Source organism: Stegostoma tigrinum, chromosome 39, assembly GCF_030684315.1.
Source record: "Stegostoma tigrinum isolate sSteTig4 chromosome 39, sSteTig4.hap1, whole genome shotgun sequence".
Taxonomy (NCBI): domain Eukaryota; kingdom Metazoa; phylum Chordata; class Chondrichthyes; order Orectolobiformes; family Stegostomatidae; genus Stegostoma; species Stegostoma tigrinum.
The window spans coordinates 7,508,002-7,534,721 of record NC_081392.1 but is presented as its reverse complement, the minus strand read 5'-3'; the positions used below and the strand labels follow the sequence as shown (position 1 = coordinate 7,534,721).

General features: G+C 40.4%; 1 protein-coding gene across 3 annotated transcripts; it reads left to right on the top strand.

Annotated features, from left to right (window-relative positions):
* The first annotated feature begins 1,221 nt into the window (after positions 1–1,221).
* Positions 1,222–26,226, top strand: LOC125447640 (heterogeneous nuclear ribonucleoprotein L-like). 3 transcript variants are annotated; one of them, XM_059641010.1, is made up of 14 exons: positions 1,242–1,376; positions 4,086–4,216; positions 6,319–6,556; positions 6,844–6,931; positions 7,902–7,996; positions 8,319–8,391; positions 13,446–13,505; positions 15,162–15,248; positions 15,309–15,445; positions 15,706–15,827; positions 20,301–20,502; positions 24,018–24,075; positions 24,658–24,753; positions 24,848–26,226. In XM_059641010.1, exons 1-14 carry the CDS (start codon positions 1,284–1,286, stop codon positions 24,904–24,906), a joined length of 1,539 nt encoding a protein of 512 aa, XP_059496993.1. In that variant the 5' UTR covers positions 1,242–1,283; the 3' UTR covers positions 24,907–26,226. The 3 variants fall into 3 exon arrangements, with proteins under 3 accessions (XP_059496991.1, XP_059496993.1, XP_059496990.1); XM_059641008.1 differs by having other exon boundaries at positions 1,222–1,355; positions 15,162–15,445; XM_059641007.1 differs by having other exon boundaries at positions 15,162–15,445.
* The last annotated feature ends 494 nt before the right edge of the window (positions 26,227–26,720 follow it).

Genomic DNA, 26,720 nt, shown 5'->3' with positions numbered 1-26,720 from the left:
TGGTCATTTTGGATTGAGCTAAACAGACAAGTGTTTATCTTGTGTTGCCTGTAAGGTGCAAGTGAATGGTTAAAACACAATCTGGGGAAGGGTTTGTGCCTGGTGAGGAGTCGTGAAGTTGTTGCAGATGATAAAATAGGGCTAGGTTCTAGGGTGTTATTTGTACTTTTAAGGGGCTGGATTGAATTAATATGGCCTATTTTTGTGATTTTTTTTTCCTGGTGGTTTATCCTGTCAAACCAATATCATTGAACACCACTGGCTCACTCGTTTGAAAAACTTTAGTCCCTACTTAAGCATAATCTACATCATCAGTTTGTAGGACAGCTGTGATTCTTGGTGGTATACCTCTTGGTTAATTGTAAACATCACCACCTGGGTCAGTTATCAACTTGCCACTGGCAAAGTGCAAATTTTAGATATGCGTGGAAAGTCTGGCTAAGCTTTCTTCAGGACAGACCCCGGAAGATATGGATGTTTGGTCCGCAAGTGGAATGCGAGACACAAACTGACGGTGGTCATGCACGTGAGATTATTGCCCATTATTGAGATTCTGCACTGGTATAAGCACAAGCCTCAAATGTGTCAGCTGAAGTTATTGAATAGCTTGTTAACCTTGACATCGGATCACAACTTCTTCCAGAGCCCCAGGAATAAACAAATTCACTGTCTCCGGCTGCTTTAAGTCCAAAATGTTCACTGATTCTATACATTGCTCTTTCCCTCTTTATATTTCACTGAGGTTTTGGTTGTATAACTGTTATTTGGCTAATTATCAAGTTTTAAGATAAAAATCCGGGATTTTCATAGGGCCTGCTTCCACACAGTAGAGATTCTTTGTCCCGTCGAGCCTACACTGTCCAGATTTTGTTTAACTACAGTTTATAGAGTGAACGGGCATTGACCATGAGCGAGAAACAAAGACATCAGGTCCACACTGACCATAGGCTTGGGATATCTTGTATAGCGGTCCCTTTGTCAACTTGGGTGACATGCTCCCACCAATCAGCGTGCGGCGATACGTGAATGACTTCCTTCACCCCCATTTGGATATTAGTATGGGCAGGATTCCACCAGGAACAACCAATCGGTGCGAGGTCCTATGGCCCGCTTTTGTTTCTGGGTACCAATTGGGACCGACGTTGGGGGGGCGGGCATTTGGTCTCTCCATCAATTGGACACCGGTGAAAAGGGGCGGGAAAAGCCTGGCCAGCGCGACTACTTATAGCGGCTGCCATGTTGTCTCCTTCTTACGGAATCTGAAGGCGGCGAGGGTTGTTAAGATGGCGACCAGGCAGCAGGTGTACGACGGGCGTGCAGCAAAACGCCAGCGAACCGAAAACGATGGCAACCGAGTAAGAGGAGCCGGAGGCCGGGTACCGACTCAGGGGAAAATGAATATTGGGCGGGGGAGCGAGAGGGGATGTTACGAAGCAAGCCTTGTTGAGGTGCCGCCATTTTGCGGAGCCGGCACCGAACATAAGGTGAAGGGAGGCATCTGCTTTGTGTCGATGACTTCTGTCTTCCCTCTTTTTTTTCCGCGGTGGAGCCTGCGGCCTGTTTTCCCGGCCGCCCCTCGTCCAAAGTAGGCGCCCACTTCTTTTGAGTCCGAACATTTTTTTTTCCTCTTGTGGCCGCTGTTGTTGGAAGTGGGGGTTGGGCTGGGAATCCTGCAGATTTCTTTACCTCCCACCCGGCCGCCATTCGCGGCGTGGTTATGAACCACCCACTGTACGATCACCGTCGGCCTTGGAGAGCGATGGCACGTGTCGGATTTGGTGTGAGCGTTTCGGTGAGGGTGGCGCGGAGAAACTGCACCTATATAGAGCCGCTAACGACCTGTGAACGTTTCGGAGATAGTTCTTAAGGACTGCCGATGCTGGAGCCTGTGATGATAGCGTGGAGCTGGAGGAACACAGCGGGCCAGGCAACATCAGAGGAGCGGGAAAGGGACTTTCTGAAGAAGGGTCCCGACCCGAAGCATCAGCTTTCCTGCTCCTCTGATGCTGCCTGGCCTGCTGTGTTCCTCCAGCTCCGCGCTGTGTTATCTGTGAACGTTTTGTGCCCACGGCAGTGTTTTCGCTTACTGTATGGAACGTGGCAGCCAATCCTACTTCAAACTTCGATTACACGCAAATTGATAAACCGGGTAGTTTTTGATTTCCAGGAGGGCATTGCCTAGGGTACCAAGGAGACCTCCCTTGTTCTCATTTCAAACAGTCATCTCAAAAACATTTCGTAAATTGCTTTCTCTTCCCATGATGCCAGATTTGCTGAGGTTTTTCTTGTAATTTCTGTTACTTGATTTCAAGCATGTGCAATTTGTCCATCTGTTCTAATCCTGTTTTTTTTTGTACGGCTTGTTTGCTAAGGTGTTTCACGTGTTCACCCAGAGTGTGTCCACAACCCTCTGGTTTAAAAGACGCTTCCTCAAATTCCTTATAAATTGTCTTATCTTAAAACTACCCCATATTATTGAGCACCTCTGCTAAAGGGAGAAATTTATTCATAGGTCTACCCTGTCTACTTTGTCCACCTAAGATATCCCTCGCTTCTCTGCTCGAAGGCATTAATGCAAGTTCAGTGCATGTTTCATAGTGTATCCTTTTTTTTAAATGAACCCCCGGATCCCAAATGTTTTGCTAACTGCTCTCAACAGATCCTGTCACCTAAGTGTTTTTAGTCACTGAAACTCCTCCACCGTCAGTACTCTTAAAACTGTCACTGGTATTAGATAGGTTGGATAGGGAGAGCCTTTTTCCTTGGATGATGACGGCGAGCACGAGGGGGCATAGCTTTAAATTGAGGGGTGAAAGATATAGGACAGATGTCAGAGGTAGTTTCTTTACTCAGAGAGTAGTAAGGGAATGGAACGCTTTGCCTGCAACGGTGGTAGATTTTCCAACTTTAGGTACACTTAAGTCGTCATTGGATAAGCATATGGACGTATGTGGAATAGTGTAGGTTAGATGGGCTTGAGATCGGTATGACAGGTCAGCACAACATCGAGGGCCGAAGGGCCTGTACCGTGCTGTAATGTTCTATGTGTTGCCTAAATTTCTGTTCACCCTCATTTTCAGTTGCTTCATCTTGTGTTTCTTTGGATTGTCTTCCATCTGTGACATGTGTACCCAGTCTGATAGCCCATTCCACTCAATTAGTTAGTGTCATCTCCACTGTTGGCTGCATTTGAGTTTTACGCCATTTTATGGTTCACAGTCTTGTAATGACATTTGTAACTGGAACTACCATATCCTTTCACTTTTTACTTTCAGTTCCTTAATTGTTGAATCAGTTGTGCCATATTTGTACCTCCTATAACCAAAATTGTCACTACTTTTATTTGCAGTTTTGTGTGAAAAATTGACTTGCTGTATTTATAAGAGAAGGTAGCAGACTTTGAAGAGTTGACCACCTCCTCTGCTATACCTAATCACTCCATACTTGGCCTTATTTCCTTGTTTTGTTTTTGTTTCATGTACTTATGCAGTTCCTGTTTGACTACAGTTGAATCTGCTGTATTACTCTTTTTCAGGCAGACATTAACTGCTCAGTGCAATTCTTCCTATGTTGCTTGTGGTTCCTCTGTGAATTAGTTTAATTTTTTCTTGACTTTTGACTCTTGTGGCATGTTTCTGACTGCTCTGTCCATTCACGTCTATTAAGTAACTTCTCAAACATTCTCTAAACTATTTCTCACTTAATTCCTTGTCCGTGAAACCACTCTTGTATCGTTTTCTGCATCCTCTCAAAGTTCACAACCTTGAGCCAGTTAAACCATTAGTGTATAACATTTCAGACCTGCAGTGAGACTATAATATAGAATTAGATTTTATTGTCACATATACACCTGCACTTGAGTACATAAAAAAGTTTGGTTCCATCTTGGATACAAAATCCATATTTTAAAAAAAAATCACAATTTGATACTGCAGTAGGATGAAGAACTGCAATTGTAATCCTGATGAACTCCATTGAGATTTAGATACTTGCTGTCACCAACCACAAGACACTTGGGTGGTCAGGACTGAAAACTATACACTATCTAAACGTCTGCTGTACTAAAGTTGTTTTTCCCCTTGCAGCAGCAAGATGGCAGCTACCTTGAAGATCCTCATAAGCCCTCACCATCTCCTGTGGTACACGTTAGAGGATTGTCTGATGGAGTTATGGAGGCGGATCTTGTAGAGGCACTACAGGAGTTTGGTGCTATCAGGTGCGCTGATCAAGTTGAATAAGATAGCATTTTGACTTACCTTATTTTAAAAGGTTGCAGATGAAGTCCTGCTTGTTAGGTACTATATTTGGGCTTCAAAATGGATACTTTGAATCATGACATGGGTTCAGCCAAACGTACAAAAGTGTCTCAAAACACTTGCACTAATTGATCAATGGGCAGTTTTAGAAATTGGGAAATTTTTTGAATGACAGTTCTCTTGTCATGGATTGGCTTGTAACATTCTCCCTAGTGTTATGTTAAATTACAAGGATTACACTTAACTCCTGATATGAATCAGCGTAATTGTTGCAAGGCAGAGCCTAATCTACCTAGTTTCATTTCTCACGTAGCATTGACTTCTGAAAGTCCGTTGAATGTAGGGCCCTCTGACAAGACCAGTATTTATAGTCTATCCCAAATTGTCCTTAAGGTGGTAGAGAGCTACTGTCTTGTATTGCTGCAGTTGGTTCTGAAGGTACTGTGTGTGTGTGTTCCGTGTTTCCGATCCACCCATAACAAAGGAACAGATCAATTTCTGATACCAAATCAGGATTGTTTGAGTTGAAGGGGCACTGACAGTTGATGGTTTTTGCTTCTCTGCCTGTGTCCTTCTCGACCGATTTGGTTATGGTAGGTAGTGGTGAGTTGATGTGTCCCTTGTAGCTGGTAAATGCTGCAGCCGTGGTAAGCTGGTGAAGTAGAAAATGAAAGTTATTGACATGGTGGATTGGATGGTAACACAGCTGGTTGATTTCTCTTGTTTATTGGAGTTGGACATGCCTGGGCAAATAGTGTATTCTGTGCACTCCTAATGCTTTAATGATGGAAAGGCTTTGGGAGGCTGGGCAGTGGGTCACTCACTAATATGATAGCTCTCTTAACTTGAACAGTCATAAATATTGTAGCTAAGTTTCTTGTCTTAGTGACTTGTAGGATGTTTTGAGTCATCTGGCTGTTGAATAGTTTCAAGGAAAGATGATCCATCACATGGAAATGCCATAGATATCTGTAATTTCTGAGACTTGTGTGCACTGTTTTGTTGTCTTTAATAACTTCATTCAGAGGAATCTGCTATTAGGCTAGCTGAAGCTCTGAATGCTTGAGTAGTCAGTTCTACTAGCAAACTAGTGGAAAGTGCGTGTAAACCTTTTTAATTGCAAAGGGGTGCCCCAGTTCTGCACAGTTGGCCGACAAGTAAACTAATGATGGAGGAAAAAAGACAACGAACCGCAGGTACAAGATGTCAGAAGCAAAGTCAGATATTGCTAGAAAAACTCAGCAGGTTTGCAGTATTTGGAGTGAAAGTGGAGTAAATGCTTTTGTTTTTTTCAAAACTGAATAGCTAATGAGTAGTATGAGCTATCTCATCAAAACTGGGCTACAAAACTTCACAATCGCTAACTGTTTCAAAATAGATAGAAAATTAATTACATTACTTCCCTATACACAGCAGCTATCTGTTGTGCTTTATAGGTTCTCTGTTTTAGATATGTCTGGAGCAATTGTAAGTTGTCTGAAAGTCAATGTTGTTTGCAGCTAAAACTATCTTATCTCAGTTTTCTTTAAAACATGGGTGTGTAGAAATTGGTCATGGCACAGCACTGAAGTCTTGGTGACATTTTTAAGCAATGTTCTGAATGGTTTATTATTAACTAACATGTTCCTTTATTGGTACAACTTGTTTTCCTGATTCTTGAATAGTATCCATTCTGGCATTCAGACTGCAGATATGGCTACGTGACTGACTTTTTGATCAGGAATTCTTCTTCTATCTCTATCTAGCCTGAACATTTCAGTACGGTTTCTTTTAGGAGAAGATGTAAAATGTTTGTTTTCTTTGCAATGTTCAGTTCTATCTGAACAGAAGAGTTTAAGTTGCTCTGTGTTTTAGTCTGAAAATAAAAAACACTATCCACTTAAGAGACCATGATGCTGTGGGCTTTGATTTTGCTGCAGATTTAGGCTTACGTTGACTGGGCCAGATATTAAAAACTGGTCGAAGTTAAACGATTTTAAAATGCTTTTCTCTAGTGCTTGTTGAAGATTGCTTATTTTATGTATATTCCATTTTTAAAAATTGGCACTGTTTTGATTCTCAGCTATGTTGTGATGATGCCCAAGAAGAGGCAAGCATTAGTGGAGTTTGAAGATCTGAATGGTGCATGTGCTTGTGTGAACTTCGCAGTTGAAAGCCAGATCTATGTTGGTGCGCAGCCTGCTTTCGTGAACTACTCAACTAGTCAGAAAATCTCCAGACCTGGTGATTCTGATGATTCCAGAAATGTGAACAACATACTGCTATTCACAGTGATGAACCCTATCTATCCAATTACAACAGTGAGTTATTTAAATTTTTACTACTGCATTGTGGAGCATATTCAAGTAGGAGTAGGAGCTGCCTGTTGGAATTAATTCTAAACTGAATGGAATTCTGCTGGAAATGTGGTACTTTAATGAGCTATTGCTCACTGATTTTTGTTTTCTGTATCTTATTCTGGACTGTTATTGTTTTTTTTCCTGCTTTGGGTTTAGTAATTAAGGTTTACATTGTTGCCTCCTGATAGGAGATTGAGTGGAAGGCTGAGGTAAGTAAATGCATGATAATTTTTGTTTTTCATTTTCAGGATGTTTTGTACACCATATGCAATCCATGTGGACCTGTGCAAAGGATTGTCATATTCAGGAAAAATGGAGTCCAGGCAATGGTGGAATATCCTTTTTTTGGTGCTAACAATGAGCATGAAACAGGTTGTGTATGGAAAGAATTTGAAGGAGGATTGCTGATTTTTGTTTTACATTAACAAGAAGTTATTCGGCTCATTTAGTGTTCGCTTGAAATGTTTGCATAAAATTAGTTGAACTTTAAGGATATGGGGTTTTTCCTTTAAAGGATTGTGAGAAATGTCTTCATTAGAGAGTGGTGTGCCTGGTGGGGCTCTCTGCTGCAAAAAGCAGTTGAGGCCAAAACATTGTTTTCAAGTAGAAAGTAGGTATAGTTTTTGGGTTAACAGAATCAAAGGGTGTGGTGAAGAGGGATTAATAAGATACCAAGTTGGATTTCTATTGAATAGCAGAGGAGAATCACAGGGCTGAGTTACATACTACTGTTTGTGATTTTTTTTTTGGTGTGCATCTGGAAGTCAAAGTGCAATAAATTATTGCGCAATTTTGATTTGCTGTGATATGCAGTTTATACAATGATGTGATTTAAAGAATGCATGGTGTGACACTTACCTGTTTTCATGTTCTTTGACATCCAAGGTCATAATCCCCCTTTTGATTATTGAAATCAGATTATACCAACCCAGACTCCGTGTCTCCAATTGGTCTGACCTATTTTTTCTCTGTTCTCTGTACTCCAGAAGAATATTTGTATACCACACTTCATTTTAAGCCATTTGTAAAGGCCAACTGTTCAACCAAAGGCTTTTGGTCACTCGTTGGCTGAGAGCCACTTTGGGCTGTTTTCCAAATGTTATTTTCATGAATCTGTCATAAGAAATGGCATAGCACCATTTTTTCACAGTGAAACCATTCATTATTCCTAATGACTGTTAAGAATTGTGTAGTCAGACCACTTTTGAGTCTTTAAAAAGTAGAAGTTTCCTTAAACTTGGCATCGGTAGGCAGCAATTGTGCTTTCTTTATAATGCTGTAATATTTGCCTTAACATAAGACACATTTGACTCGGTGCAGAGTGCACAGAGAGCAAAAGCATCTCTCAATGGAGCAGACATTTATTCTGGATGTTGTACTTTGAAGATTGAATATGCAAAGGTAAGTTACTTGTCGAAATGTACTCTGGTGATTTAAAAAGATAATGATGTAAGATGTATAAGCTGGAATTGTGAAGTGATGTGGGCATATTAAATGCAGAATTCTGCTTAGTCTTTAACCTCCATTTAATATGTTGATTACCCTTGAGATATTGGATTTGTTAGTTTTGTTTTGCAGTTTGATATGATGTGCACTAAGGCTCTGTATTGCCCTTATACAACACAATGAAACTAGGTTTTGGCTTGGATCATAGCTGTTACCTAAAGATGCAGATGTTCACTTAATCAGTTTGTTGATCTAATTTGGATTTCATTTTCTGTAGCCTACTCGATTGAATGTCTTCAAAAATGATCAGGACACATGGGACTATACAAATCCTACTTTGGGAGGACAAGGTAATAGATGAAGTATATGCATATTTCATGTTCTGCAGAATTGTGTGATTGGAATATGTAAAATTTCAAGTGACAAATTACATTTAATCCTGCACCATATTTTACAGTTATAACTTTGGTGCTGTCAGTTAATAGATTTGAGAAAAGCTTCCAGCAACATTGATTTACTGCACCATAAAAAAACTAACAGCTGATTGATTTGCCGTAAGGTGATGGGCTCTTGCTTTTGGTGCATACCCTTTACTTTTCCAGTGAGTTGATGTTTATGGAGATTGAATGGCACAGTGGGTGGGCACTTGATCAGGACTGAGTGCACTGTTAAATAATTTTTAATCGTGCTTTGGGCTGCTGGGAAGCTTTCATGTGGCGTAATTTAGCATTGAACAATAGTTTGTTTTCCAGTGTATGTTGTAGGTTTCACTTTCTTAAATATCAAGTCTTTCTAGTACAGATCCTGTTTTTGAGTCCACTGGGGCTTTTGTAGATCTGTGATTAATGTGAACTCATTTGTGCTGACCATTCCATTTGAAATTTTTCTCTGCTGGGACATTAGCCTACTTTACCAGAAAGGCAAAATTGTCATGCCTACAAATACAATACTGTGGATGCAGATTTTATTGAATAAAAACAAAGCTGTATATACTCTTGCAGATCTGCAGCATCTGAAAGAAGTCTCAGGCTGTGACCAGGCTTTCTGTCCTCCCAGACCTGATGAGTATTTCTGCCATTTTCTGTTTAAGATTATTCACCACAGGCTGTTTTAATTCTGATAGCTGCTGGTAATAAAATTTGAAGGGTGCTGTATATGTCTGTAATTGTTAGCTGTTTTTCCTTTTGACCGTTGACAAAACGGTACTTCAGTACGCCACCTCTCAAAACAGTAGACATTGTACTGCTGTTCCGCTGTTTAAGTTTTGACTTTGTGAAGCTTGGAAACAAGGCAGTGAAAATGCCTTTTTGAAAGCTAACATTTTGCAGAATAGGTTCGCCTATCGTTATGATGCTTTCAACTGGATGGTGTTCATTTTTCACAGTGGAGCTAATTCAGCTGCCTTTCTCCACATGAGGATTATTATAGAATAGCAAGATTAATTTAAATCTTGGGCTGGTTTTCTCTGCAACCCTCCGTTACATCAATTAGTAAAATGAACATAAGGGTATTTCATCTTTTTCTGGCGAATCTGTTCAATTTAAAGAATTGCTGCTATTTAACTCTGAAATTTGGATAATTATGGTATTTTCATTTATTCTTTTGGCAAGCCCATCTAGTTCACACGTTTACTTCGTTAGTTCATTTTGAAATAAAATGAAATCAATATCTAGTGACCTGACTGGTTCAAGACTAAGGCTTAAATAATTTGGAATTGCATTAGGATTTTGTCATAAGGTAATCATCTATGCTTTGCTGTGCCTTTTTAATGACTTTTTAGACACTGTCATAGAAGGAAGTGAATTGGAAGGAGTTGCCTGAATGAGCGTAAGGACTAAACTTGAATCCTCCTGATAGCACGTGGACATAACCTTGCGATTTATGGTTCTAGACAAGGGGTAGCACAATATATAAGACCTCCAGTCTCTGATTCAACTAAGGAATGAACAGTAAAAATACTAAATGAATTTTGCTGGTATCTGGGCTCAGGTGATTAGATTATGACTATTAGTATGGCTCATGTGGTAGTGGTGATCAAAGACCCTGTAAAATCTCTACCGACTTAATAAAATGGTTCCTCATAGGATGATGTATGTGGCATAATTAATCCCATTAAAGCTGTGTCTTTTGATTCCATTTACAATAAAGCTTTTTTTAAATTTTGTCTGTTTGCGGATGACATAATCTGGACTTCATTTGGAATATAACAAAAAATGAGCTTTTTTAAAAATTTAGGTCCCTTGCTCCAATGTTTTTCACGATAGAAATGCTTGGTTCTTGCTGTAGTTTTGTAAACAAAGTTGTCATCTGACCTATGTCTTGTGACTTCAAGCAGGGTGTGAGCAGCCAGCTCAGTGCATGGTGTTCCTGACCATAAATATGTTATGGCTTTGTGCATCCATTAAAAGACACTTGCATTTGCCTGCTTTTTGTTTTTTTATATAAGTAGTATGTAACAACAATGATCCTCAATTTTCATATCCTTGAGGTTCATCTAGGAAAAAAAACTTTTGTCTGAATAGTTCAGATTAAATTTTGATGGAATCAAGATTTAAATATAATGCTTGTTGAGTGAAGGGCCTGTTTCTGAAATGCTTTCTGACCTAAATCTACTTGTGATGCTCTGTGACTGAACTTGTCTCAATGCAGAATGTTGCTGGAAGTTTTTTTTTGCACACCCATGACAAGGTTTGACTTTCCTGAAATTTGCCACCTGTGTTCCCCTTGGTGTACTGATATATTTAGTGAACACTCAATTGTTTTTCTGTTGATTATGCACTCATCAGCATAGACTAGGTAATAATACTGACACTTGGAAGCACAACTGTCTTGGCTGCGGGTAATTGCTGACTGGGATAATATGTTTTCATTAACTAAAATGTGAGCATTGATAAACTTTCTGAAGCCAAATATGTAATCAGCATTTACTTCTAGTATATTTTTGCATACATCAATCTTTGCCTTTAAGGATTAATGACCTTTTTCATAATTATTTTTGTGTGGAGCACTTTAATGTTTTGGTTTTGTTTTGTGAAAGCCTTCCATTAACTTATGGAAATGTCTAGCATTCTTTACCTTGCCCTACCAAGGATTATGATGGATATTTTTGGCATTGTCCTTGATCTGTCTGAAATTGGATCACATTGCTGAACTGACTTTTGTAAATTTTCATTACACGACATTTACTTCATTTGCAGCGTTGTAAATGGAGCAAGTCCATTTCCACTCGACTCCTCTCTGTAAGTCAAGCTGATTTTTGAGGTGATGGTTTTTTGCTTAGCTTACCAGTTACTAAGTAACTTGGTTAATCATCTTGACTTGAGTTGAATCATTTTGACACCTAATTTCTACATCTACCCTGACCTTCTGTTACTGACTGTAATGCCAATTACAAAACTCTTTTTTTAAGAAGGCTGAAGGCCAAGTATACTATCTGTTGTGTATTTTGAAGTCACATAAAATGTGGCAGGGACTATGCTATTACTGCAGATCATTTGCAAGGTGCCTTTATGCACCAATCCATGTCCTCTTACAGTAGCCAATGCATGGTTTTTAGTCACATGTAGTTCAAATGGGAATGTTTTTAAGTTAGTGCTGTAATGTAATTTATCATAGCATTGAATAAAGTGGAAAGTCAAACCTGAGATTTTGGCAGCCCAAATGGTGACTGTAAATTGTGACAGCATGTGTATATTTTTAAGGATATTTGTATAATTACTTCATGGAATTTCTTTGCTTAATGCACAGTTGAATACTATTTGACTTGTTATGACTGTATCCGTCTAATCCTGAATTGCACTATTAACTATAATGAACGCATCTAATCTAGAACTGTGATTATAGAATGCCATTTAAAATTGAGGTGTTCATGTGTGACCATTGGGAAGCCAAATATGCATAGTTTAAAATTAAGAGACTTCTGGAAAGTTTGCAAAATTTTCATGTATAAATGTAGTGTATTAAAAGCATAAGCTGTATTTAATAAAATTCAGCTGTAGCTATTGGTGCATGATCAAAATGAAGCAAACTGCATATATTCTCACTTAAATGTTGAACTATACTAGTAGTCGGTTAATTTTAAACTCTGCTCTTGCATTATATAATCAACCATTTGCTGGGTAAGGGCACACACAGTGCAGCAGTAATAGTCAGACCTTTCTGGAGAAGCAAGCAGAATTCTTTCCTTTCTTTTATTGAACAAGAACAGCACATCGAGTGTCATACATTGACCCAAGATTACCCTGCAGCCACAACGATACGACATGCCATCACTTACATACTGTGAGGCAAACCATCATTTTTTTCTAGACTTCTGAAGTGAAGGTATTGAAGGCAGACAAAAATGAGGCATATTCGCAAGAAATGTAACTGTTTCATTTTCAAGATTTCTTCAGATAAAAGGTCAAAAACACTGCCTCATGTGAACTGATACAGAATTGTCTCAGGGGTTTTCCCTCACTTTGCTTAGAGGAGCTCTCGTCATAAGACAAGTGCATTCATACAACGCTCTTGAAGTACATGCCGAGTTCCTTCCACCAGTCAACCCAACCTGCTGAAACACCAGTTTTCTACATTCCTACATTTCAGAGAACATTCAGACATCTGCCACAAACAACTGATACTCGGCAACATGCAAGTTCAACAGGAGGGATAAGAGACACACTGTATGAGACACATCAGTACAGCCATTTTGCTGCATAAATGATACATTACCAATGGTACATAACTTCATTTTGGACACCCATGTGGGAGATGTACACAGATCCTGCCCAAGTAAGCCTTGCTACCTACCACAAAGCCCAAGACCAACACATCCAACATTACTTACAGGAGAACGACATGGAGGAACACTGGGTTATCATATTCACAACTTTTTACTGAACCACTTGACACCTGTGAAGAATCTTTTACCTGAACTGTGAACGTGAAATTTGTTGCTAGATGCAATTGTTAGAAGCTAGTACTGCCTTTGTATAAAATCTGTATTCATTGCTGTAAAACGTGTAATGCAGGGTTGAAGCATATGTTTGGGGCGCCATCTTTCAAAACTGCAATAAGTTGCTGTTGAAGCATTGGGTGGTAAGAAAAAAAATGCAGACATAATGTGCACATGGACGTTATTCTCTAACTCTGGCTGTAAGTAGACCTTTTTATGATTGAACCTTCGTGGTAATAGATCTATTAAGACTACACTGTAAAATTCAAAGCCAACGTTTTATATGTATCTCTGTACTGTGGAAAATTGTAATAACTCTTAATGTATGAGTGACTTCTTGTTTTTTTTCCACTTTGAAGAGTTTCAACTTTTCTGTTGTGATTATTATTTTGGATGTCTGGAAGTTTGGGAATGCAATGCATTTAACGCTCTCCTTTTCCACTACATTTTTTTTTTTCTCTTTTTAAGGCGATCCTAACAAGCGCCAGCGCCAACCAGCCTTGCTTGGAGATCATCCATCTGAGTACGGTGAGAATTGGAACTGGTTGAGGGTGGGGTTGACATGCTTAGCGGCATATCCTTGTTTACTTTCAGACTTCAGCTTTTTTTTAGTTTTGAAGAAAGTGCTTAGTTTTTTTTTCCCCTGACACCTTTTTACAGTGGCGTGAACTCTGTGCAATGTGTTGTTAGTTTAGTTGTGTAGCTTACTGTGTTTATGCAGGCAATGATCATACAGTCATATTGGCACACAGTTTCGGCAAGTGAATGTGATCCTGCCCTTTATAAAGAGGTATAATGCTCTTCCACCGTGGGTTGTTGGATGGTTACCAAAGAAAATAAGTTGACTGGCTATGAATTTAGATTTTGGTATCTACTGCTGGGCTTGTAATTAGGATAATCGTAGTTATGCTGCACGGTGGGGTTGGCTGACTTGGCAGTGTTGGGGCCACAGCCGTTCACCTTGTATATTAATGATCTGGATGAAGGGACTGGGGGCATTCTGGCGCAGTTTGCCGATGATTATGAAGACAGGTGGACAGGCAGGTAGTACTGAGGAGGTGGGGAGGCTGCAGAAAGATTTAGACAGTTTAGGAGAGTGGTTCAGGAAATGGCTGATGAAATTCAACGTGAGCAAATGCCAGGTTTTGCACTTTTGGTAAAAAGAATACAGGCATGGACTGTGTTCTAAAATGTAAGAAAATTCATAAAGCAGAATTACCAAGGGATCTGGGAGTGTTGGTCCAGGATTTCTCTAAAAGTTAACTTGCAGGTAGAGTCCGTGATTTAAGAAAGCAAATGTAATGTCGTTTATCTCGAGCGGGTTGGAATATAAAAGCAGTGATGTGCTTCTGAGACTTTATAAAGCTGTAGTTAGGCCCCATTTAGAATAGTGTCCAATTTTGCACCCCACACCTCAGGAAGGACATTACTGGCACTGGAGCGTGTCCAGCGGAGATTCACACAGATGATCCCTGGAATGGTAGGTTTAACGTGCGATGAACGGCTAAGGATCCTGGGATTGTATTCATTAGAGTTTAGCAGGTTGAGGGGAGATCTAATAGAAACTTACAAGATCATGTATGGCTTAGAAAGGGTGGACGCTGGGAAGTTGTTTCCGTTAGGCGGGGAGACTAGGACCTGTGGGCATAGCCTTAGAATTAGAGGGGGTAAATTTAAAACGGAAATGAGGAGACATTTCTTCAGCCAGAGAGTGGTGGGCTTGTGGAATTCACTGCCATGGAGTACAGTGGAGGCTGGGACGTTGGATGTGATCGACAAATTCTAGATCTCACGAGGAATCAAGGGCTACGGGGAGAGTGCAGAGAAGTGGAGTTGAAATGCCCATCGGCCATGATTTAAATGGCAGAGTGGACTCAATGGGCTGAATGGCCTTACTTCCACTCCTATGTCTTATGGTCTTGTGGCACTGTTTGAGGAATCCAGTGCTACAAAAATTGGTTGTGCACAGTAACCAATCACCTTGATCACAAAATTCCAGTCCCTGTTTTTTTTTAGTTCTGTTTCTGTTTGAAGATGAAATGTAATATGACTCACTGCACTGTTCAATATGCAGAATGTGTTAAAACTTTCACAAACTCCATTGCAGGTTTATGTAAGGTGTAGAGATTTTCACAGTAGCATTCAATAGATATCTTCCTAAGTCTGCTTTGATCTGTTCTTAAGGGGCTCCACAAGGAGGATATAGTCACTATCCAGATGATGATTATGGTCCACCTGCCCATTATGAACGCCGAAGGATGGGAGGACCACCTCCAGTGGGGGGCCCTCACCGGGGTCCACCCAGTCAACGGTATGGACCTCAGTATGGGCCTCCACCTCCACCGCCACCACCAGAATATGGTCCTCAAGCAGAGAGCCCAGTGCTGATGGTTTATGGTTTGGACCCTTCAAGAATGAATTGTGATCGAGTGTTTAACATCTTCTGCTTGTATGGAAATGTGGAAAAGGTAAGTTTGCCCTGTTTTTCCTGGAGGCAGGGATTCTTATTCCTGGCATTGCAGGTGGTCCACAAAGTGAACAGACTGTTGTTGTATTTTGCCCTACTGGGTTGTAACCTCCTATTAATTTTTGATCTGTGGCCGTATTGAGACAAATATGATTTCACTGTGACTTGTAATTGAAAGACAGTTTTGACTGGGTGCAGTTGGCTAGTTTTTAATTTGTTTTTGCATCTTGTGTTCTAAGTATTTGTCACCTTGTTTTCTAGGTGAAGTTCATGAAGAGTAAGCCAGGAGCTGCCATGGTAGAAATGGGAGATGGATTTGCTGTGGATCGTGCCATCAGCCATTTGAATAATACTTATATGTTTGACCAAAAATTAAATGTCTGGTAGGTGTCAACTTTTGAAATTTTTCCTTGGGAGAATGAGGGAAATGGATATTGGTATTTATCCAAGACTTCAAACAACAGCGTATTTCAAACTTCAAACAGCGTAATTGGACCAGTGACCCCCAGTTTTGTAGAAACAGAGTCTGGTGTTTATCCTCGAGGTACTGGCATGTCAACAAATCTTATTGTATAATAAGTAGTCGTGGTGAAATTCGAACAGCGACAGCTTTTAGGAGTGGGATTACCTAGGTGGAATCCTAAATTTTGGTTCTCTTTGAACGTTACAATTAGTGTGCAAAAGGGATAGTTGCACACCATACTGGCGCTGAAAAGCAGTGTATTATTGAGATCCAATCATTCTTCTGAAGTATGAGATATATGTAGGTTTTGTCGACAGCAGAGACTTCTTCAGTATGAAGGGTCTAAAAGACACTGTCTCTTTGAAATTGACTGTATTTGTTAGGTGCTTTGAGGATCTGAGATTTTTATCCTTAGTTCAGTTTGCACGGGAAACAGATGGATATTTCTGTGGCTGCAGAAGTCCCAGGTAGCATGTTGCTTCACTGTTGCCAGGGTCAGGGATGTCGCTGAATGGCTGGCTGCAAGGCATCCTGTAGGGGGAGGGCAAATAGATTGCACAACATAGGTACCAACAAAAATTGAGTATAAAGAGATGAGGTCCTCGGACCTTGAGAGAGCTAATAAGTAAATTTAAAAGCAAAGGAAGTGAATTGAGAGCACGAGTTAATACACAGGAGTAGAGTGTCATTTCTGACACTGCGATGTAGTTTAAGAGGGGGTCAGGTTTGGCAGGCAGTTCCATGTTCCAGAGTGTAGTCTTTGGGCTTCGTATGGAAAGATATAGGAGGGATCTGAAATCAGTTGTACAAGTGTGATTTAACAAGATCAGGTATTTTGCCAGAGTGGACTAGGAATAGGTACTTTTAAGTAAATCTGTATCAGAGCAGTGGGTTACCTTCATGAAGGAAATAAGGAAAGTACGGGGTCAACATCATATATTAAAGGTGAAAGGGGTGGGGGCAACAAATCTGGTGAATCCTGCATGTTATGAGCTATACAGGATTGGGTAAAGAGAAAAGGGGAAGCTTGTGGAAGATAGTGAGGTCTCAAAACAGCAGAAGGCCTGTAGGAATGTAGAATATGCAAGAGGGAATTTAAGAGGCAAATCGGGAGAGCAAAAAGGGGGCAAGACAAGACAATTGCAGATGAAATAAAATATGTTGTTTTACAAGTACATTAATCATAAAAGGATGATTAGGAAGTTAATAGAGCCCATTAAATGCCATATTGGTAGTTTACACACTGAGCTGGAGGACCTTTTGTAGTATTCTACATGAATACTTTTTGTGCCCTCTCACTCATGGACTGTGATGTAATTAAAGAAATTAGCATAGACTGAAGAGGCTGAGTGGTCTGGCGGGCCTAAAACTGGAGAAGTACTAGGGTCTAATGGAATGCATCTCACACTGTTGAGTGAAGCAAGAGAGGAGACACAATGGGCAATAATTTTCAGTTCCTGTCTGCCTGCGGATGAAATGCTGGAGGATAGCTAGTGTCTCTCAATTATTGAGACAGAAAGAGAAATGAAACTGCATGCTGACCAGTCTAACCTCCTGAGCGAATTTGAGGAGTAGAATTAAGTAGGCATTTGGAGAGACAGGGATTATTGAGAGCATGGTTTTGTTGAGGTGAGGTTGTGTCTGACCAACCTGATCCATAGATTGAGATGGTGCATTTGAATTCGTCTACTTGGACTTCAAGATCCAGCATGGGGAAACTTCTTTTTTTTGATAGGTTGTGGGTGTCGCTGGCTGGGCCAGAATCTCTTCTTTCTCCCCCCCCCCCCCCCCCCCAAAAAAAAAAAGTTCCTGGTTGCCCTTCAGGATGGTGGTGAGCTGCATTCTTGAACCACTGCAGTCCACCTGTGTCAGTTGACCCACAATGATATTAAGGTATGAATTCCAGGATTTTGATCTCATGATGCTGAAGGAATGGTGATGTGTTTCCTAGTGAAATGGTTTGTGGCTTGGAGGTGAACTCTAAGTTGGCATTCCCAATTATCTATTGCCCATGTCCTTTTGAGATGGAAATCATTGGGAGTTTGGAACATGCTGTCTGTGTGGGTCTCTGAATTTCTGCAGTGCATCTCCTAGATGGTACGTACTGCTACTGTGCGTCCGTGGTGGAAGGTGTCAATGCTTGTGGATGTGGTGCCAGTCAAGTGGGCTGCTTTGTCCTGGATGGTGTCAGGCTTCTTGAATGTTGTTGGAACCACACTCGTCCAGTTCAAGCGTAGAGTATTCTATCACATTGCTGACGAGTGCCTTGTAGTTGGTGGAAATGCTTTGGTGAGTTATTTGCCACAATATCCCTAGCCTCTGACCTGTTCTATCCATTGTGTGTATGGAGTGAGTCCAGTTGAGTTTTTGGTTGATAGTGAGGAATTTGGTGATTGCAACACCATTGAATGTCAAGGGCGCTGGTTAGCTTGTCCCTTTATTGGTGATGGTCATAGGCTGGCATTTGTGTAACACAAACGTTACCCGCCTCTGGCCAGCCCAAGCCTGGGTATTGTCCAGATCTTGTTGCGTTTGAGCATGGACTGTTTCAGTATCTGATGAGTCATGACTGGTGTTGAACATTATGCAATCATCGAACATCCCCACTTCTGACATTGGAGGGAAGGTCATTGAAACATGATGTTGGGCTTAGGACATTACCCTGAGGAAATAATAGAGAGATGTCCTGGATCTGAGATGACTCATCAACTATGATCATCATTTGTGCCAGGTGGAGAGTTTACCCCTGATTCCCATTGATTGGAGTTTTGCCCACGTTTGAACCAAGGTTTTAATAAGGTCAGGAGCTGAATGGTGCTGGCAGAACCCAAATTGGGTGTTTGAGCAGGTGCTGCTTGATAGTGCTTTTGATGACCCCTTCCATTTCACTAATGATCAGGAGTAGACTGGTGTTAATTGACTGACTGGATTGAGTTTGTGCTGCTTTTTGTGTACAGGATATACCAGGACAATTTTCCACATCATTGGGTAGATGCCAGTGTTGTAACAGTACTGGCAGAGCTTGGCAGGAGAGCAGCAAGTTCTGAAGCATGTCTTTTATACTCTTGCTGGAATGTTGTCAGGGCCCATAGCTTTTGCAGTATCCAGTGTCTCCAGTAGTTTTCTGATAGATACCCTGTGAATTTAATCGAAATGGCTGAAGACTTGTATCTGTAAGGCTGGAGGCCAATGGAGGAGGCCTTCAATAAAAGTAAAGGGCCTGAGGAAACCTCACCACTTAAATCCAGAATTTGCTGAGTGGCACGTCGCAGAGGGTGATTGAGGACTGCTTAGTGACTGGAAGGCTGTGCCAAGTGTGGCCCTGCAGCACTTCATTTTTAGGGGCTTTTCTTGGCTTTGTGTATGTGTAATTTAGACTTGAATGATGGAGGGTTGAGAAGCAAGTTTACAAATGATATGAAAATTGGTCGGGTGGTAAATAATGATGATAGCATTAGATTAAAGGATATAGAGGAGCTGGGAAGATACTCTGATAAATGCAATTCATTCTGGGTCTGTGAAATGATCTTCGGATGACCGAACAAGACTAATGCACACTGAAAGGAAGGTTCTTGGGGAACAATTGGTCCTGGGGCTGCATGTCTACCAGTCCTTTTATCAATCGGTCTGGTTAAGGTGTATGAGACTGCCTTTTCTATAATATGGATTTTAGAACTACACACAATACAAGAGATGATTTCACTGGAGAAGGTACAGAGGAGATTTTCCAGAGTGTTCTCTGTCTGGGCTGGTGAGCTTTCTCTGAAGAGAGATTGCATAGACTGGGGTTGTATTCCTTGGAGCAGAGATTTGGGTGGCGGAAATGATTGGAATGTGTAAAATTGAGCATATACAGGAAGGATAATTTCGTGGAGGGATCTCTGGGGAACATAGATTTAAGGGGCACTCTTCTAAGAGGATTTGAGGACAATTACTTTCACACACTGCATTGAAATACCAAGGCATACAAGGCTATGATCGAATTGCTGGAAAATGGCATATAGGTTCTTGTTTGAGCTGCGAGGCTTCTTTCTCTGCACTTAGTCTTGCTGACTCTGACAATCTAGCCTTTTGAGGCACTGAGCAGTGGTGAATATTGATTCACTGAAAAATATTTATAGTTGGGGTATTTTTTTCCTGCCTAATACCAAAACAAGAAGTTGGAAATACTGTCGGGCATCATCTGTGAAAAGATTCATGTTTTGATGAGCTCTTTAAATTTGCTGCCTGTTTTGCTCTGTATAACATTGGAAGCTGAACAGCGAGTCAGTGAAGATGGTTGAGAAGTTTCAACTGTTGAATACTTGGAAAGGTTGTCTGCAAGGAGGATGTCATTGTATGGAGCATGAGGTCCTGTGCTAACTGGGGTGCATTTTTTTTTTCTGTTTTTAAGTGTATCCAAACAACAAGCTATAATGGCTGGTCAATCATATGAGCTTGAAGATGGGTCTTGCAGTTTTAAGGATTTCTCTGGCTCTAGAAACAATCGCTTCACCACTCCAGAGCAAGCCAGCAAGAACAGAATTCAGCATCCAAGCAATGTCCTACATTATTTCAATGCCCCTCCAGAGGTGACTGAGGAAGCCTTCTGTGAGGTACTGTTGGTTAACATTTTCATTTAGGATATTGGATCACTTGTTTGCTTCGTCATCTTTTCTGAGCTGTTGAAACTTTTTCTACCCTTTTCACTTTGCACAGAGACTGGAAAGTTGTGTGGACTGAGGCTCCTGTTTGTTCACTTTAATAAACGATTAGATGCTTTTCCAGCTATTAGCATTTAGGCTAGCAGTAGGGGATGCTGACTTTTGACCTGAACTTTGGTTTAACTGCTTCATCATGGTTGTACTGCGTGCAAACAGACCTTGTCGGTCCAATCCGTCTGTGCTGACCAGATACCCTAAATTAATCTAACAATTCCTCCCGTATTCATATCCAAATCTGCAAGGAGCCCAGCAATCACTTCCCTAGCTTCCTCTGAAGGTCTAGGATATGCCTGATCAGGTCATGGGGATTTATCCATCTTTATGCATTTTAACATGTCTAGCACTTCTGTAATATGGATACTTCTTTCAGGGTATCACTATATTTCTCTAGGTTCTCTAACCTTCAGTAAGTATTGACATGAAATACTCACTTAGTATCTTGCCTATCTCCTGTGGTTCTGTATAGAATACTTTGATCTTTTAAGGACCCCTATTCTCTCCCTAGTTACTTTTTCCCCTTTTAGTAGAATCCCTTTGACAAATGGTGTTAAGGAGAGTCCAAAGCTAGCTCATGTTCCCCCTTTTGCCCTCCTGATTTACCTTGAGTATACTCCTCCTGCCCTTGTATTCTTTGAGGGATTCACTGGATCCCAGCTGATTATACTTGCTACGTGCCTCCTTTCTCTTGACCAGAGCCTGAATTTCTCTAGTCACCTGGCACTCCCTACACCTACCAAACTTGCCCTTCACACTAATAGATAACATAACTGTTTCTGGATCCTATCTAGGTTTTTTTGAAGGACTCATTTTCCAGCTGGTCCTTTACCTGCAAGTAGCCTCACCAAACATAGAAATAGAAATACATATATAAACCCTACAGTATGGAAACAGGCCATTCAGCCCAACAGGTCCACACTGACCCATTCCCCTACCTTTTCCTGTAAACCTACATTTTCCAAGGCTAATGTACCTAACCTACACATCCCTACTCACGATAGGCAATCATTTGGAAGTTCCTGCCTGATATTGTCAAAGCCAACATTTAACTTTTTTGATCCAGTCTATCGTTTTCTGTAACTATTTTAAAACTAATAGAATTATGATCACTGGCCCAAAGTGCTCCTCTACTGACATCTCAGTCACTTGCCCTGCTTTTCTTACCAAAAAAGGGTCAAAGTTCATCCCATACTGAATTGGCAAATTTTCTTGTACACGCTTAACAAACTCCTCCATCAATCCTTTTAAAAATATGACAGTCCCAGTCTGTTTAGAAAGTTAAAATCCCCTAGTGTTACAACTATGATTCCTTCAGGTATCCAAGAACCCCTTTCACATTTGCTGATTGACTTCCTGCTGACTATTTGTTTAGGGGATGGGTTGGTGGGGGGGAAGGGTCTATAGTACAGCCCCAATAAAGTGACTATCCCTTTCTTATTTCTCAGTTCCACCCAAATAACTTGGCGATGTAGTCCCAGGAATATCGTCCCTAACTGAAAATGCCATTCGTCCACTCTCATTCCCCTTTTTTAATCATTTCCTAAAGTATCTATGCCCTGGAACATTTTAAGCTGCCAGTCTTGCCCTTCCCTGAGTCACATTTCTGTTATAGCTGAGATATCCCAGTCCCATGCACCCAACTATGACCTGTGCCTTGTCTATTAGGCCTCTTGATTTGAAATAAATGCAGTTCAGTTTATCAGTCTTACCCTGTTCTCTGCCATGCTTTGCCTGCCTTGACTATTTGACTCGCTGCTCTTAACTGTACCAGTCTTGAGTTGATCTATTTTTATATCCTCACTATCTGCCTGGGGTCATTTCTTCTCCACTTTCCCTGGCGATTTACAGGTCACTTCTACCCCAGAAGAGATTCCAGTGTTACAAACAAGCAAAAACCTTGTACCAGCTCCTCAGCCTCCCACTCATTTGCTGTATCCTCCCTAGACCTATTTTTCACTAGCATGCAGCACTGGGAGTAATCCAGATATTACTACCCTTGAGGACCGACTTTTTGAACCTTCTGCTTCGTTTCCTATATTCTCTGTTCAGAACCTCATCCCTTTATACTTCCTATGTCACTGTACACGCTAGTACCAATAACCTCCTGTTGGTCACGCTCCTATATTTGAGAATGTTCTGCACCCTCTGAGACATCCATGACCCTGTCACCAGGAAGGCAAGCCCCATTCTGATGTCTCCCTATTGGTTCCAGTAACCTGTTTCTGTGCCCCTGATTCGAGTCCCTTATCACAATCGATCACTTGGAACCTGACGTACTCATTTCTTTTAGAATAGAGTCAGTTTTAGTACCAGAAACTTGGCTGTCAATGCTACATTCCCTTGAGTCCATCATTGGCTACATTTTCCCAAAACTGCATATGTGTTTGAGATGGAAGTAGCCTCAGGAGTATCCTGCACTTTCTGCCTACCTCTCTTAGAAGTAAACAATCTGATTTGTGTGTGCAGTTTTTCTCCCTTCCTGAAACTTCCTCCCATTCACACCCCCATGTTCCTGATTCTTCATTTTACTCTGACTGCATGGATCAGTTGGATTGATGGGATTTGCGGCCAAACACTTCCTACAGACATAATCATCAGGAACATGGAAATTCTCGGTAATGTCCCATGTAACGGGGAAGTGCACATTTCTCCACTAAAGGCCATCTCTGCACCTTAATTTACTGACCTAGAAAATGGCAGTCTTATTGCTCTTAAAAATACTGCAGTAGGATAACTTTAATACCAATGTTTTAGATTTTTAAATTTAATCAAGACATCTTGGTAAAACGTTAACTTCAGCCTACTCCACTATTATAGATTTACAAACAAAAATCAAGATTTAAATCTTAAGTCTTAAAAAATAATTGATCAATGAAATCCTGACACTCCTATTGTGAGTACTTCTGATAATGAGGCCTCAAAGGTCAGCTGTTAAATTTTCAGTGTTTGATGTCCATACAACTGAATTTCAGGGAATCTCCTATTTTGGATCCATGAAGATATAACTGCAGTTCTTGACTACAGACACTTTTTTTGCATTGCAAACTTGGGGAAAAGTTAGTACTTTGGGTGGGGAAAAGTGTCTCCTCTCTAAAGGTAGTGAACCTATGGAATCCTTCTCAGAAGACTGGCAGTCAAGTCAGTTTCAGTAATCAAGAATGAAATGGCTAGTCCTTTTTAGATGTTAAGGACTTAAGGGAGAAAACAGTAATATGGTGTTGATCATGACTGATTCTCCGTCTTATTGAATAGCAGAGCAGGCTCAACATGTGCCTGTTAGTTTGTGCTTCTAGGAAATGACCAGTTCCAGGCATGGATGCTCGGTTTGGCTTGAGAGTAAAGGAGTATGACCTGACCATGTGGAAGTCTTGAATATTAACAGGGTACCGACAGCTACTTTCTTGTTTTAGGTATGTGATGAGCTGGGTTTGAAGAGACCATCTGCCTTCAAGTTATTCTCTGGAAAGAGTAAGTACCAATTTGATATTTTATGATTGGACACTGTGGGTGTGTAGTTTTTGTAGAGGGTTCAGATCAGTGTAGCTTGTAACTGGTATTTTCCTAGCTGAGTGTTTGGGATATTTTTATCAATTTGAATCTGGAGTATTCACCACTTTGAATTTTCAACCAGAACCAAAGACAGTGTATTTACAATCTAGGTCTGTAAAGGAAACATCGTGTTTTCTTTTTGTTTTAATGTTTTATCAGTTGCTTAAGGCACCTCTGCCTACCATTGCATCAGTTCAGTGAAATCTTTAGTTATTTCAAGAACCTTGGTTATTTCCTTCTCTTGCCCATTTGACAGCTTGGCAATCTTTTAATGTCAGCTATGAAATGATGTGGTTTTCCAGCCCTTGTGGTCATGGCTTGTTTTAGCTACTAATATACGTTGGTAATCACTCCACTTCTGAGGAAGGGTCACCTGGACTCAATGTTAACTTTATTTCACAGATGCTGCATGATTTGAGCTTTTCCAGCCGTTTGTTTTTGTTCCTGATTTACAGCATCTGCAGTTCTTTGTTTTTACTCCAAATATATTCTCTATTGTAGGTGAGAGAAGTTCCTCTGGCCTGATTGAGTGGGATTCAAAGAATGATGCCATGGAATCATTGTCTCTGCTGAATCATTATCAAATGAAAAACCCAAGTATGTTTTTCTATAAGCCTTAACTGGGGCTGTCATGGGAGGACTGAGACTTGTGCTCATTTTGGAATAATCTGTATTTTCTGTTCATTCTCAGGTGGGCCTTACCCATACACTCTGAAACTCTGCTTCTCCACAGTGCAGCATGCAGCATGAAAACTCAAAATACTTCAGACAAGATGGACTGCTAGCCATTCTCCATTGTTGTGACTGTTTGTATTTTTAGTATTTTATGCAAAGTTGATAACTTGCAGTAACCTTCATTTGTGTAAAAGGCATGAGCCACAGTTTATGATGCATATTCCAGTTTTTTTATTTCAGTAGATTTTCAGTTAATCTTTTGTAATCTGTATTGTAGAAGTGAAATGTCCCTTCATTTTTATTAGCTGGGATTTAAAGTGGATCACAGCACTGCAATTGAATAAACAAACAGTTTAACTGACATGACTTTTTTGTAAAAAAAAAATGATGGTTCAGGCCATATTGATGACTGAGCTGATATCTTTTGGGTACACCTCTCATGATGCTTATGTTTTGATTTAATGAGTCTGGCTTGCTTGTTGCTTATCTACTGTCTATCTCTCTGCTCAGTCATTTTCTTTACTGGGAAGTCACACGACACCACGTTATAGTTCAACGGGTTTTTATTTCAAATTAACCTGTTGAACTATAACCAGGTGTTGTATGACTTCTGACTTTGTCCATCCTTATCCAACGCTGGCATCATCACACAATTTTCTCAGCTAGGTTAAATAACTTTCAGTGCCACAATCTTTTGGTCCACAGTCTGTTATGATGGACTTGGGCTCCTGTAAATCCATATTTTTGACATTGATAGATATTCCTCTGAGTGCTACGTTGAGTCATGTCTTCAAAAGAATCCAGTCTGATTTTGCAGACATGACCAAGTTTTCTCCAATCATTTGAAAATTTAAGGTGTTCAGTCCCTCCATGCTCAGTAAGACTGCTAATTCCCTGTCAACAGACAGACAATATTGTATCAATTTGGTAATTGGATTATTTACAATCACTTTCCTCTAACTTCATATAGAATGATTTTTGATTTGATAACCCTTTACAAAATTTTTTGATACTGTCTTTGTCTTTTGCCAGGAGTGTTATTAAACTTTGTTCTTTTCTTGTCCGGTGCTGTCCTTTTTTGAAGAAAGTGGCACTCTTGGTGTAAATGGTTGTCACAAAGCACTTCTGAACACCTGATCTGTTACTCATCAACAGATTAGACTTGCCATTTTAACTACAAACAGTCCCTTGTCTTCATCTTATCTAAATCTAGATTCTCAATTCATTCATAATTACCCATTTCAAGCACTAATTTTTGATCATCTGATTTATATTCACATTGTTAAATCTGACCTTACTTATTGTGTAGCTAATTTGGTATATCCCATTATTGACTAGTTTCCTTAACTATATGTAACATTCAAACTCTTCCCATTAAAACCCATCTGGCTTTGCTACTTTTGTTTTTGTTGTTTTAATCTCGGCAGTTATACCAGCTATTTCACTGCAACTATCAGCCTTTGTACAACTACTTTGCAGAAGTAGGAAATGGAAGAAGATTTCCACTCAATGGTTGTGATTTTTATTTCTTAAAGCTGCTCCATGCTTCCCCATCTTGTTAATCTTACAGCCTTATCCACATACAGCCAAGTCTTAGTAGTGGTAACCATGTCACACCCTCCAAGTTGCATTCATGTCTACAATTGATCAATTTGGTATTTGCAGTTTAATGATCAACTATTTAGCCAGTGGTAAATTCACCACCTTCGATTGTCTGAACCAGTGTGATATGATTTTAAATAATGTTGACTATGTCAGTGCAACACCTTGATTTGAGAGGCTCCATGAAACCTCCAAGGTGACAAGTCAGGCAAGCAGTATGTCTAACTGGGAGTCTTGCTTTTTGTTAACGGGCAGTGACTTTCGGTTAAATAAAAGCAAACCTCCCA